General features: G+C 37.5%; 1 protein-coding gene across 1 annotated transcript in view; it reads left to right on the top strand.

Annotated features, from left to right (window-relative positions):
- The first annotated feature begins 283 nt into the window (after nt 1-283).
- LOC103130817 (uncharacterized) overlaps nt 284-15,009 on the top strand; it is a 67,722-nt gene continuing 52,996 nt past the window's right edge. Inside the window, exons 1-5 of the mRNA XM_007542323.2 lie at nt 284-460; nt 2,238-2,582; nt 2,873-3,214; nt 3,702-4,046; nt 8,088-8,189. Of these exons, the coding sequence (XP_007542385.1) occupies nt 424-460; nt 2,238-2,582; nt 2,873-3,214; nt 3,702-4,046; nt 8,088-8,189 (1,171 nt within the window). The 5' untranslated portion in view covers nt 284-423. The remainder of the gene's footprint in view (nt 461-2,237; nt 2,583-2,872; nt 3,215-3,701; nt 4,047-8,087; nt 8,190-15,009) is intronic.

Below are 15,009 nucleotides of genomic sequence, written 5' to 3'. Positions count from 1 at the left end.
TTATTATTATATCTTTATTATTCATTTGTCACTTCAACACATGCAATAAACAGTTGATCTTTTGAAAAATTTCTCTCGAGAATCCCACAGAATTATCAGTCTCGATTAAATGTTACTGACTAATTTAATAAACTGAACTTGGAAATTGTTTTGAAACAATTGTACTTTGTATTTTTTCACATCATTATAAAACCACAGATTAGAGGAGTTATTTTAAGAAACTTTTAGTTTGAAAGTCTTTTTTTTTCTTAGATGAAGTGAAAGTGAAAGGGGCTTTCTTGCTTATCCAACGCGGAACAAGTGACTGCATATGAAGCGACCTTAGATGGATAAAGTTAAATTTTAACAATTTTTTGTTTAGTCTGAAGAAATGTTTAAATGAATCATTAAGAAATCCTTCAGTAAGGATTTGGATTCGGGACGATGGGGCTGTTTGCTGTGTTTGTGTTTCTCCTGTACGGTGAGTTATTTTTCCTTTGTCCAAGCTCATACATTTATTTAACTAATCTTTTTTTTTCTTCCTTCATAGTCAATAAATGTGTACTTTTTTTAAAGCAAAATAATTCGTGTCTATTTCTCCAAGTTTATTGTTAGTAGTGTCAATCATGAATAGTCATAAATAAAATATGGAAAATAACGAGTATCTTGACAATACGTCATGCAGAGACGTTGTAGGATTATGTCCGAAAACAGTTGAACACAGCATAGTAAAACTAAGACCTCTGCACACAACCTTCGGCATAGAACCTAATTTGGCACAGTCGTGGCTGTTTTAACACTTATGCTCAGTGGCGGGACTGAACTCCCGGACTTTTTTCAAGGTTATAATCCTCCACTACGGTGAGGTTTTATATTTATAGAATCCTATGCGTTCTGTATTTCCTTCTGGAAGCGAGGACCGTTCGCTCGACTTCACAATCTGTGACAATTTCCTGGAGTATAACTAGGTCGAGCCACTTCTGCCTGGCAACAACTTAGTCAGAGAGCATTTCCTTTAGGGACCATTAACAAATTTCAAACAGACAGAAAACGAAAATAAAAATCGACCCCTACCAGATAATGTGACCTAGAGATTCCAAATCAAGGCGTTCTGTTAATATGCTACGCAAATGAGACAAATTAATTAGCAACATGTTAATATGTTCATGAAAAGCTACATTTTAATCTTCACAGGCTTTAAGGTCATGCGATACTGAAACTCCAATACAATGGCTAATTTATTAAAACTAAGGAGCCACAGCGGTTTATTTGTGAGCTTTTTATTGACATCCTATTTGTTATTAATGTATTACTGAGAAACTATAGGTTTTCCAGGTAACATAAATCAAGGACTCCAATTCAATGCTGAGTTTTGTTGTGTTGCATTTTATAAACAATATGCATTTACTACATTTTGTTGCACAAAAACTGCATACACATTTCAAACATACACTGTAAACTATTCAACTTCCCACATAATTCAACACAGTTCTAGCACTTTATTTGCATAATAAACATTCCAAGATGTCTGTCTTTGCTGTTTCAGATGTTTTATATACACTGTACATGGAGCCTTGTTTCTCAATCATCATATTGGATCTGCAGAATTTAAAGATATTTTACAGTTTTATTCACCAAAGTGTTTACATGTGTACTGGACTAACTCTCCTCAAATCACACATGGGGAATCATAACATTTGGTATAAATATGTTGAACAAAACTTTTTATGTAAAAATAGCAAGACGAAATGGGAGATCAAATAAAATCTCATAATAACTGGTGTCTCATTAGGCACTGTATTAAGAAAATAATTCCAGCATTGTATGTCCCAATTCTCACTCTAATGTGCACTTGACTGAATCCGAACTTCACAGAGTTGTGTAGGTTGCGGTCTGAACACTGGGACCAGGCCTGAGTGACAAGAGACACGTTTCACACCTGATTTAAGTTGATGGCTCATTTACATGCTTTTACTTATCTGCAATCAAAAAAATCAGGTGTGCTAAATCAGGGAAAGCAAAACACAGCACCAGGAGAACAATGGTTGGGAAACGGTGCTCAAATTCCAGGAACTGGGAAGACACCCAGGAGATGTCTTGTCTGAAACTGTCAAGGCCACAGGGCATGTCAAGGCACATCCAAATGCTCAGCAGCACAGCTCAAATGACTCTGTGATTAAATGGTCAAAAGAAAAATTGACCTTGATTGAAATGCATTTATTTTACCACACTAATTAAAACCTTGTATTTATTTCCAGTCACTCAGGATGCTCTGACTGCAAAAGTGGAGGTTCAAGAAGGCACAGAATCTGTTGTGTTGCCCTGCCAATACAGTCAACCATTAGAAGAAATTTTTACAGTGAAATGGAGCCGCCATGATCTTAATCCCACTATTGTCCATCAAAGTCGAGAAGGAGATGACGGACAGTCACAAAATCAACTGTTCAGTGGACGAACATCAATGAGATCTGATGCTCTAGACTCTGGTGACTTCAGCCTCACTCTGAGTAAACCTCAACTTTCTGACACTGGCAACTACATCTGCAGCATCACTGATGATGAAGACGAAGCAACGCTATCAGACGTTCAGTTGCATGTCATAGGTCAGTTCATTTGGAGTGTGTGTCTGTCCGTCCGTCTGTCCGTCCGTCCGTATCCAACATTTCCATCATTTCACTGCATTAATCATAACAGTTGTCTTCTGCTGTTAATCAAATTATTCTGAGGTTCAATCGTCTCTGGAGTTTCTTTTGTGAAACTGCATAAATACATTTGAAAGGAAGAGAACTTTGACGCATTAATATTATAATATGATATTAAGTGGCCAAAAGATAAATCTTTGATTTAAATGTATTTATACTCTGATTTAAAACCTTTGTGCTTGCCATTTCAGCCTCTCCAGAATCATTTACAGTAAAAGTGGAGGTTCAAGAGGGTGCAGAATCTGTTGTTTTGCCCTGCCAGTACAATCAAGTATTGGAAGAGGTTGTTACAGTGAAATGGAGCCGCCGTGACCTTAATCCCAGTATTGTCCATCAAAGACGAGAAGGAGACAACCTGCAATTACAAAATCAACTGTTCAGTGGAAGAACATCAATGAGATCTGATGCTCTAGACTCTGGTAACTTCAGCCTCACTCTGAGAAACTTTCAACTTTCTGACATTGGCAACTACATCTGCAGCATGATTGATGAAGAAGAAAAAACACTATCAGAAGTTGAACTGCAGCTAAAAGGTCAGCTACCTGGATGCCGGCTAGTATCCTGCATGTCTTTTATATGTTTTTATATATACATATTACTCTCTCCTTTTTTGATACATCTTATATTTAGCTTTAAGCATGAATTCTGGAGGAATGCAACAAACATTATCCAGGCCTTGAGATTTTATTATCACTATGATCACATTTCAAAGGGGCTACATACTTTAAGCACATTTTTTGTCCTCTCTGCTTGGTACCTCCTGAATAATATGGTATTATTCACCAATAAAGATTTGTAGAGAGACAAATCTAACAAATCTATGTGTAGAAATAATACATTTGATCCTTTTTTTCTTATTCATTCATGAGACTGCTTAATTAAGTAGGAATGTAAAGAACTTTAAGACAGTAATATTATGATAATAACATAGGATCAAATAGTCCAAAGATGAAATGTAATGTAATTGAAGGTTATTTGTTTTTAAGACATTTAAAGCATGTATTTTTCTTTTCCTTCCAGTCTCTCAGGATTCATTGACTAAAAAAGTGGAGGTTCAATGGGTTCAGTCTGTCGTTCTGCCCTGTCAGTACAGTCAACCATTAGAAGAGATGGTTACAGTGAAATGGAGACGCTTGGATCTTAATCCCGATATTGTCCATCAACGGCGAGAAGGAGACGACCTGGAATCACAAAATGAGCTTTTCAAAGGACGAACATCAATGAGACCTGATGCTTTCGACTCTAGTGATTTCAGCCTCACTCTAAGTGAACTCCAACTTTCTGACAGTGGGAACTACACCTGCAGCATGATTGATGATGAAGAAAAAGAAACAACACTGTCAGAAGTTAATTTGCATGTCAAAGGTCAGTAGTCTTGCTCAAGAAAAGCATATGGCATCCTGATTCCATTTTGACTGCTTGAAATACTTTATTAAATATAAAACAGACAAGTTAACAAATATGGAATTAAAACTTCTCTTTGGATCACTTTTAATCATTTTGATTTACAGGAATGTGTGAGTGTGTGTATGTGTGTGTTTGGTAGGTGTATGTGCAAATATGTTACCTGGGGGTGCAAACTTGATAGAATAATGAGAGGTAGAAATCCTGTTACACTGCACAGACAGCCTCTGCTCCATTGAGCTCTATCAACCTCAGAAACACTGGATATAGCAGTGCTCCTCAACCCGGAACCCTACTTGTCTTTACAGTGTTAAAATTCATATAGAGAATGAGGCAATCCAAGCAAAAAATAACTGCAATGCAACAATTTGAATGGTATACTGAACACAACTATAGTTGCCACTTTGTGGCTTTGATTGAATAGAATGTATGTAATTGACTTTGATATTCATTGTTTGACCATTGTGCATGTGCAGACCCTCTGTATGTCTGATGCTATTTTCTTACTTCTGAGTTTTGCTGAAATGGTCTGTTCTACAAACAAAACTGTTCAAAGTTATCAAAAAAATATAAAATGCAGATCATGAGGAATAAAAAAGTACATTGCTGGGTGGATGATCGATTATCTTACTCAGAGATTTTAACAGGCATATCATTTCCAGTTATCTTTTGCTTTACATCAGTGGTCCCCAACCTTTTTATTACCACGGACCGGTCAAGACTTGGAAATTTTTGCTGCCGCCCGGGGGTAGGGGGCGTGAACCGTCAGATAAGGCGGTGTTGGTGTTCCTGCTAAATCCCGAATATACCCAATTTGGGTTGTCTTCAACTTTTTATCGCAGCCTGTGGGGTTTTCCCTGACTGGGAAGAGAACACAACCTGTTGATTGTGACAGGTAGCCAATCAGAAAGCGCGGTGATTTAAGAACAGAGGGGAATCCCAAACAGCTGACATATCGCTCAACTGAGAATCCGGTGGATATCGGAGATGATATGTAGAAATATTATATTTAAAGGTCATTATTATATATGTTTATGTTTATCCAGTTAAAAATGTTAACTATGAAAAATATATATTCACCTCCAAATCATAGTGCAGCAAATAGAGCGGCTGCTCCCGTCGTCTTTCATCCACCGCCTTTTCTGTTTATTACGTCTTTTATCTCTTAAAATGAGTCCACAAACCATCACTATTGTTTCTACATCGTCATCCGTGTTTGGTTATTTTAAATTCCCGCTATGTTGGGGGTTTTACTGGATTATCCTCTGGAATCAGGATGTTCGTGACTCGTGTTGCTCCTGCATTGGAGACACGAACCGATCGAACCTGTTGGACTTTTATCAGCTCTGTGGTCACAAAGGTTTGGAGAATCGGCCGACAATCCTTAAATCTTGCCGTCTAAACCAGACTTAAGACTCACAAGCTCTGCTCTACTCCTCTCAACCACTGCCCAAACGCTCGCTGACTCTGGTCGCTATGGTAACGTTTACATATCCCTTCAAAATAAGATACAGATGTGCCACAAAAACGAACATTTTACTTTCGTGAAAATCCATCCTCCTGTCTTTTCTCTGGGCCTTTTCCCCTTTGCAAAGAAACTTTCCAAAGACATCTGATCCGTTTCTTCCTCATTTTGCTGCATCTGGGCTCAATGTTGGCGCGCAAGTAACCGAGAGAATCCGGTTAAAGGATTTTCAAAATAAAAGATCCTCCAGACTCAAATAATACATAAAACAGAAATATTTAATTATTTCTTGTGAGGCCCGGTACCAATTGGTCCACGGACCGGTACCAATCTGTGGACCGGGGGTTGGGGACCACTGCTTTAATGTATTGTGGTGCTAAACCATTCAGTGATTTATAAACTAACAACAGTATTTTAAAGTCTATCCTCTGAGCTACAGAGAGCCAGTGTAGGGACTTTAAAACTGGTGTTATGTGCTCCATCTTCCTGGTTTTAGTGAGAACACGAGCATCAGCTTCTGGATCAGCTGCAGTTGTTTGACTGATTAGTCAGACCTGTGAAGACGCTGCTGCAGTAATCAATGCGGCTAAGGTTAAACACCTGAATGAATATGGCCCCTCCACCTTTTTCAAAGTTTGTGCTGGTTTGTGCAGCAAAAATTTTCGTTTGTTCTGCTTTGGCTTTTGAAGATATTAAAAGAAAAGTTTCTAGAGGTCATCAGAGGTCATCTCCCCCCCACACACACAAACCAGCACAAACGTAGCCAAGTTGATTAACACCCATTTTGTCTGATTTGAAAAAGGTGGGGGGGGCTTGTTGACCTTGGATGACCTCTAGAAACATTTCTTTATAACTTTAAAATGATAGCAGCACGAACAAATTTTTTTGCTGCACAAACCAGCACAAACGTAGCACAAACGTTTGACACCAATTTTGTCTGATTTGAAGAAGGTTGGGGGGCCAACTTCACTCAGGTAAGATAAATGCATGGACGAGTTTCTCTAGATTGTGCTGAGACATCAGTCCTCTAATCCTGGAGATGTTCTTCAGGTGATAGAAGGCCGACTTTGTGACTGTCTTAATGTGGCTCTGAAGGTTCAGGTCAGAGTCGCCCGATTGCTGGTTTTTAGTCGTAATAACTGAAGCTGCTCATTGACTCTAGTTCGCTCCTCTTTAGGTCCAATGATAATAACTTCAGTTTTATTTCTGTTCAGCTGGAGAAAGTTTTGGCACATCCACACATTTATCTGTTCTAAGCATCTATTCAGTGATTGGATGGGTTCAGAGTCACCTGGTGACATCATGATGTAGAGCTGAGTATCATCCGCGTAGTTATGGTAGCTAATCCTATTTCCTGCTATAACCTGAGCCAGTGGGAGCATATACATATTGAAAAGAAGGGGTCCTAGGATCGAACCTTGTATCAGGAATGATGGTGTTTGGTGCTGACAGGAACCACAAGGCCTTCTTCGTCTTGTCATAATTAAACCTTTACTCTTCATTTAAAGATATTTCAGGTCAGAACTCACCGGTGTACAAAACTCACACAGAGCGTAGAGGGTACTCAGACAAGGAAACCCAGACTAGACTGCCGTGACAAACCTGTCAAACTTAAATAACTAACCAAACAGGTGAATCAAATTACTAATTAGTGGACAAAGGAAAAACCGGTAGTACTCAAAACTAGACACTTGAAACCTAGAAATCAACCCAAACTAAACGGAGAACACAGAAAAATCCACACAAAAACCCAACATATGACACCTTGGGGTACCCCACATGTGACTTTTGACCTCTTTGATGAGAAGTTATCTATTGAAACAAAGAAATTCCTGTTCTTTATGTAAGATTCAAACCAGTTGAGCACTGGACCGGAGAGTCTGACCCAAGTCTCCACTTGATTCAGTAAAATGTCATGGTCAACTGTGTCAAAAGCTGGAACATGGAAATACATGTGAACAGTCCAAAAAGTAAAAGTAAGAAAACATTTTTGGGAATGTGGAGAGTGCTTGCATATCTGCATTTGTTTTAGACATGAAATGACAATTGTCTTTGAAGATTGGGAAATTGTTAGTCGTGTTCTTAATGTCAATGAGCAATAACTTTGTGCTTTGGTGAGCTGTTTTTTGTATGTCTCTTATGAAGTACCTTAAAATGACTTAGCTGGAAAAAAAGCATATATTTAGAATTTACTTAAATAGAGCACCACATTGTGTCAAAATAGCTCCATTTTAAAAATTAAAATCAAGTTTACACACCTTTGATTCACAACCATCCAAAAGTAATATAAGGTCAAATACTTTCTTGTTCATTGCAAGAAACAGTAAATGAATCCTAAAATGCACAAAGAACTTAGCCGAAATCAATAAAGGTTAGTACATAAACCCAAACATTAATTTAAACTTAGACACAGAGGTATTCTACTTTTAAAAAATACAATAGGGACAATTATGCAAAATTTTGGACTTCTCAGAAAAATGTGAGTGGATGTTCTGGCCAAGCATGTGTAAAATCTAACTATTTTTTTTCCCCCTTAGCAATTCCAACTTGGGTCACAGTCCTCCTGGTTCTGCTGGGTTTACTGGTTTGTGCTGTTTCTGGAGGCCTTTTATATAATTTCCGACATAAATTTCGATCAGGTAAGTCTATTTTATAACCACATCAATGCCTAATATGCTGGGGTTTTTGTAAGTTTAACTTTGAAAGATGGAGAATTACAGACAATGAACTACTAACTGATACAGAAAGGTTTACCATGGTTTCATAGGCGTCGGTTTACAATGCTGACTATGAATATGATATGGGTTAGATCCCTAACATGCTGAGAATTTAATGCTATGGTCAGAAACTGAAACCACATTAACCCCAATATAACTTTATGGGTTAATGAGAATAATGTACAGTTTTATAACGATATTACTGCTGTATTTCATCAACCCATCCCTTCATCTATCTTGTGTTGTGAAAATAACAGATTGAAAAGAAACTATGGCATACTTCCTTTAATCAACATTTTTCAGATTCATGTGGGATTTGGCATCTTGCAAAAATATTCACAGCCCTTTTAACATTTCATATTTTTTTACTTTATAAATGCCAAACTATATACACCTCAGATGTGCACACTCAGAAACTTGGTGTTGCTCATTTTCAATTCATCCACACCATCGATGATCAGTGGACGGTGCTGGGTGGCAGCTCTCTAGTCTAGACCGTGCTGTTGCTAGTCCAAAACATAAATGCTTTGTGGTGTACTCCTTTTGTATTTATAAGCATTAAGGCAGAATAAGGCATTCTGACCTTATTGATTCACAAAAATACAAAGCATCATTTGGTACCCTGTAAGTTTGCGATCCAAAAATCAGACAGGATCCAGAAATTGTAGAGCTCTGAATTTTTCTTTATGCAGTCCTTCAAACTTTACAGTCCAGTTCACAGCATAACATGCATTCTCTCTGATCTAAACCACCTGGCTTTTAAAACGATTGGCTCCTACAAGGACTACTTAAGGGGTGGAGACAACAGTTACATTTCCAGAAAGGAAAAAGTCTCATTTGTACTAAATCAGGGGTGCCCAAACTTTTTGAGAGCAAGATCTACTTTTTCTCTCACCAGCCACCTGAGATCTACCTCATGACACAGACATAAAAATTGCAAATTAAACTCTATTGGCTTATTTTATATGTGAATATGCATCAGTTATAGCAGAAATAATAAAGTGACAGAAAACCTGATGCAGTTTCTTCCTCAGTGAGATTCTGACACTGGGAGGAGGTTACTGGTTTCTCAGTCAGAAGCTGGTTGCAAACCAGCAGGTGTCAGTCAGTCATGGTGGATCGGAAATTTGGTTTGATGACCTCAGTATGAGAAACTAACCAAAGAGCCCAGAAAAGGTAAAGGCAAATCTTCGGAAGTCGGGATATAATTAATTTAATTTCACATAATTATCGCTGTAGAATTAGTTAAAACTTAATGAACTATATTTGTCCTATTTGATGTTTGTTGTGATTGACGTATACTCACATACGAACGAGGTAATTAGTCCAAGTTTGTCGTTTATTGAATGTTCAGAAACTACAGCGGCTGTGATGAGCCACAGCAAAGATAAACAAAGGTACAACAACCCAAACAGGTGATCAACTCTAAACCACTCCTACCTTTTTACTTTCTGTCTCTTTGTCGTTTAAGCCACCCGTTGCCGTGGCAACCGCCTGCGCCTCGCAAGCCGACCAGAGATTATGTTAAAAACACAACATTCAGTCTGTTATGATATCAGGTTTCCAGGCTTGATATTTATTTCTCGACTATTAATAAGCCTCTCATGAACACAGCGGTGGTTGAGTAGCTAATTTAAACTCCTGCTCTGCTCTCAGTCGGTCTTTGAGTCGCCTTTTTTTTCTTTCTTTTTTTTTTTTTTTTGTTAATGGGACCGAAATGCACTGAATTTGCGCAACACCTTGTTCAAACAATAATTACTGAGATTATTAATTTTAACACGTTTCGTTGAGTTTTGTATAATTATTCTTTTTTAATGAAGCTACAAACGTTTAGAATCTTAGTGAATATTTTTGATAAGCCCGTCAGAAGAGGAAGTGCTGCTCTCAGCGTCGTGGCGGCGTTCAGATTGTCACCTGCCGAGATCAACTTAAAACCTTCGATCGCGATCGACGTATTGGGGCACACCTGTACTAAATTATATTCTTAGAAAAATATTTACACAATTACAACTAACAACTTCAAAACTAAAACAAAATCAATCTGGGCCCAACAAAATCCAAAAACATCTCCCCTCCCTCTCAAACAATGGGTTTTCCCAGTGGAGCTGATTGAAAACACCAGGGGCCTCATGCATAAAAGACTGCACAGTTTTCACACTAAAACTTGGGAGTACGGAAAAATTTTGAAAAGTGCAGCGCACTAAAAATATCGGATGCATAAAGCCATGTGCATGCACATGACTGGGCACCTTTCCTTTATAAAACCTAATTTACGGGAAATAGAGCGCAGCTGCTGGTCCACTCTGTCGTCACCCACAAATACATAGGTAAATTTGTATAAATACCCCGAAGTCTGCCGCCACATGGGACAATGACCATGGCAACATCCTTGTTTGAAGCAGTATAAGTCTTTATAATAATAATAGTTATATATTTTATTTAAAATGTGCTTTGAGGACTATGGAAGCCCATTTCTGCCATGAAAGAAAAAATAAAAGACCAACAGAAAGTCATAATTTCGACTTTCAAAGTCATGACTTAAAAACAGTTTTTTAGCTCATCTTAACTCCACAGTGTTTCTACTTTTTGCTATTTATTTTTCTCTGGAGTATTTAAAAGACCTGCAATGTCTCAGTAGGCACTCTCTTTCTAGTGTTTATGTTTTTTTTTTCTGTTAAAGTACTCCAAAGTTAAAGTTAAAAACATAAATTTGAGATGGAAGTAAAATGTATTTTCTCAATATGTGGGGTTTAATAAATTTAAAGATTTTGTATTGTTACTAAAAATTTTTTTTCTTTTAATAATTTTACTTGAGGCTGCAAATGCTGGTTTATTCCACAATTAAAAATAAAATATGGCCACCGTGCTTGTAAACAAGTTTAAAATTTAAATGTTCAGTGGATGAACATGTTGCTACTCTGTTTGAATGTAGTTCTGGAAGAAATGGAGTTTAGTGTTTTATTTACCCTTATTCCTGAAAACTTTTGTTTACTCAGCATTTTATTTATATTGCTGTTATAAGTACCCATAACCTTAAAATATTTCCAATAACAGATTGGTACCATTGCAGTAGCTCAATATCAGATTTAACCAGAAAACAACTGAAAAAGAACACTTTTTCTTTCTTTTTTTTACACCTTGAAGCATTGTCATTATCTTAAAGAATTATTTTTAAAAACTCAAAGGCTTCTGTAATGGCTATGTAGAGACTTTAATTTTGAAGTCTCTACGTTTTCCAGTTTATATGTATGATTTATTTGGGTGGGGGAAGCTTTAAATCGGCATTGGGTTGCACACCTGAAAAATAATGAGGTTTCTACAGTTCTCAATTCCTTTATTTTCTGTTGAAGAATCAGCATAATGTTCAAACTGTAATATTGATAATAAAGAGAAAATATCAAAACCAAAAATCATCTGACCATACTAGTGCAATGTATCAATATATTTTTCTAATGTCAGACTTATTTTTATCAGCTCAGCATGCATTGATCTTATGTTAGTGTCTCTTCTTGCTTGGTTACAGAGCTTGTGAATGCCTTTGACCCATCTTTATACTGGTGCAACAATATGGAGAGCCATTTCAGCCAAAATAAAATAAATAAATAAATAATTTAACCATTTTTTATGTTCCCATTTTCATTTGTCAATTTTAATTTTTCCCATTTTTGTTTACCCCATTTTCCATTTATCCCTTTATCCATTTACCCATTTTTTATTAATTTTTTCATTTAACCACTTTTCAATTTCCCTTTTTCATTAACCCAATTTTTTATTTATTTTTCATATGATCAATTTTTCCATTTCCCATTTTCATTTATCTGTTTTTCATTTATCTATTTTTCATTTGTCCATTTTTCATTTATCTCTATCTATTTACCCATTTTTCATTAATCTATTTTTTTTACTTAACCACTTTTCAATTTCCCTTTTCATGAACCCAATTTTCTATTTTCCAGTTTCATTAATCAATTTTTTATTTACCCTTTTTTAATCTAGTTTTCATTTAACATTTGTTTGAAAAAAAAACATCATTTTCCCATTTTCCAATTTCCCTTATTCATTTAGTATTTCCTTATTTTCTTATTTATCACATTCTATTTTCCCCTCAAAACTCGGAAAAAGGGGGAAAAGAATAAATGCAAATGAGGAGAGGCACGTTATCAGGCTACAACTTCCCCAATGGACCTTACCACAGGGGCCGCGTTTTATTGGCTAATGCCCATTTCACGTCACAGCGCAGCTACCACGTGCTTGACCATCTCACAAACACAAGCTACAGTAGTAACCACATGCTAATGTACATTGTGAACTAGCATACCGTCAGAAAGTTTTTGCGTCAGGAATCGAAACAGAATGGTTCTCCACTGTCAATGGGGAATCTGTACAGGCGATCCTGATCGTATTTGTTGAACTAAAATTCACAGATTTCCAAAATCTGAAACGGGATGCCTTGCTTGGATCAAAGCTTGTGCACGACCGCATTTGCAGCTGAACCATTGTAGGATCAATAAGATATATTGTAATAATTTTGAAGGTGTTAAGGAGGCCTATAATGTGTGAACAATGACCCCCATGTCTGAAAAAAAGAAAGTCAATAATAAACACATCCATTATGAAAACCTTTTAGCCAAGTACAGCATAAAGGCAGTACCGATACAACTTCTACACCTTGAAGCCTGTCTGTTCACAGTCTTACTTAGATGAACAGATCAATATGCAATGTGTACCGTATCTGACATACATTAAAGATTTTATTTTACCTGAAAAGGTTTTTTACTAAGCTGTAATCGTGTTAGCCACGCTAGCACCGAATACCGAGTATCAAGCCTAGGCACACTCAAACATTTGTCAACAATAGAAATCACTGATTCCAAAAGTAACCCTCAAAACCATGAATGCCCGACTTACCCAGCCTTGCAAGAACAACAGGCATCAGTGATATCTTGTCCACAGTATATTTATGCTGAGGGTGTGAGGATCTGCTGTTTTCCACATCGACCGGTAGCTTTTCGCTGCGACGCGCACAATGTTGGAAGTATCGCGTGGCTCAAACACCTTGAAGTCGTCCAAAAAAGATGACATGAACTTGTTGGTTCCCCCTGTCCATTGTCGTGGCTGATATTTTTTGAAAATCCGGCAGAAATGCTACACTAATCGACTCAGAAATACTCTGCAGAGAGTCAGTCGAAATGAAAGACGCCATGTTTACATAGAAGCTAAACTACGCAAGGCTTTGTTTGTGAGACATGCAGCCAGTGGGATTTTCGAGGGCGTTTCTGGGTGGAGCTTGGTAAGGTCCATTGGTTGGTTAGCGTCACACCATACTTTGCTTCAAGAAAGATGGCGACCTACTAATGGCAGTGTTGTGTTCAAGACCACCTAACCCGAGACCAAGACAAGACCAAGACCAGAGTGTATCGAGACCGAGACAAGACCAAGACTTTTGGGGTCCGAGACCGAGTCAAGACCAAGACTAGCGGCCTGTGCTACATGACACAATATGATCAAAATTGCTTCTCAAAATAATCTGAAAGATCCATATTCCCATAAAACACCTAGATATTAAATACTTAATACATTTTACCAATATTAAATATTCCATTTCTGTGCTAAAATGTGTGATGGTCTCGTGCCATCCCAAAAAACATAACACCGTGGGCATTTGCCCATATTGCTCATATAAGAAACCACCACTGTGTTGCACCATTAAACATAGCAATTGAGGCAATGCCCTGACGGTAAATAATGCTCAACTATGAACACTGACCAAGGAGCAACAAGCAAGAAGTAACCAAGCAGAAGGCGCTCATTGTGACTGTTTTCTCTCTCTATCCCAGTACATGAAGCCAGGTAGTCTGACATCATGGCAGTCTGACACTTTGAACAAAAACAATCAAAGAGCAATGTGCATGCTCTACGTGCTCTTTCAATCTTGTGTTTTAGTTATTTGTTAATTTAAATATCAACGTACATAATTAAATAAAATAATGATGCAGTGTACACAGAGCATTACAAGAACAAAGAACGGGTGTTCTGTCAGGTCAGATCGTCATACGCTTAACATGAACTCACGGTGTTCTGTCAGATCAGCATGCGTTGTCAGATAGTCGTACGCTTAGCTCAGACATGCATACGCTGTCATTATCATATGATTTTATTTAATCAGCAACATAGAATCATGACGTAGATCATTATTAACAGTTATTAACATTTGTATGGCATCCAGCTGCAGCCAGACCTGCTTTAAATACACTTTGAAACCATGACAATGCATGTATATCTAGTTATCATATTATGTCATATTATAAACAATTTAATGACTTATTTTCGTCATAAATTGTTGCGTACGCTGAACTGACAACTCCACTGACGGTCGGACTTAATGCGCATGCGCTGGCATGGTACTCACTGCATGTATGCTATTCTGACAGCGTATGGCTATCTGATAGAACACCGGCTCTCAGTGAGTGACACTCCAGTCTTACCTAATAAGTAAAGAGCCGTGGAGAAGAATCGACTGTTTTTGAATGTCACCTCACTATATTGCAGACTTTTGGACATAGCGTTGTAACATATATGTGACAAGACGGAGTCTACACCTCCGCACAATAATTCAGCGCAGTGAGTGATAACATTTTTCATCACAATGCGTGTCTCTGTACACAGCTAGCTGTACAGTGTACAGCTAGCTTTGCTAACATCACGTTAACGGAGCTTACCTTCTTTGAGCTACTTTTCTAAG

The sequence above is a fragment of the Poecilia formosa genome, unplaced genomic scaffold (genome assembly GCF_000485575.1).
Source record: "Poecilia formosa unplaced genomic scaffold, Poecilia_formosa-5.1.2 Scaffold680, whole genome shotgun sequence".
NCBI classification, from domain to species: domain Eukaryota; kingdom Metazoa; phylum Chordata; class Actinopteri; order Cyprinodontiformes; family Poeciliidae; genus Poecilia; species Poecilia formosa.
The sequence above is the reverse complement of the archived record's forward strand: the minus strand, read 5'-3'. Positions and strand labels throughout refer to the sequence as shown.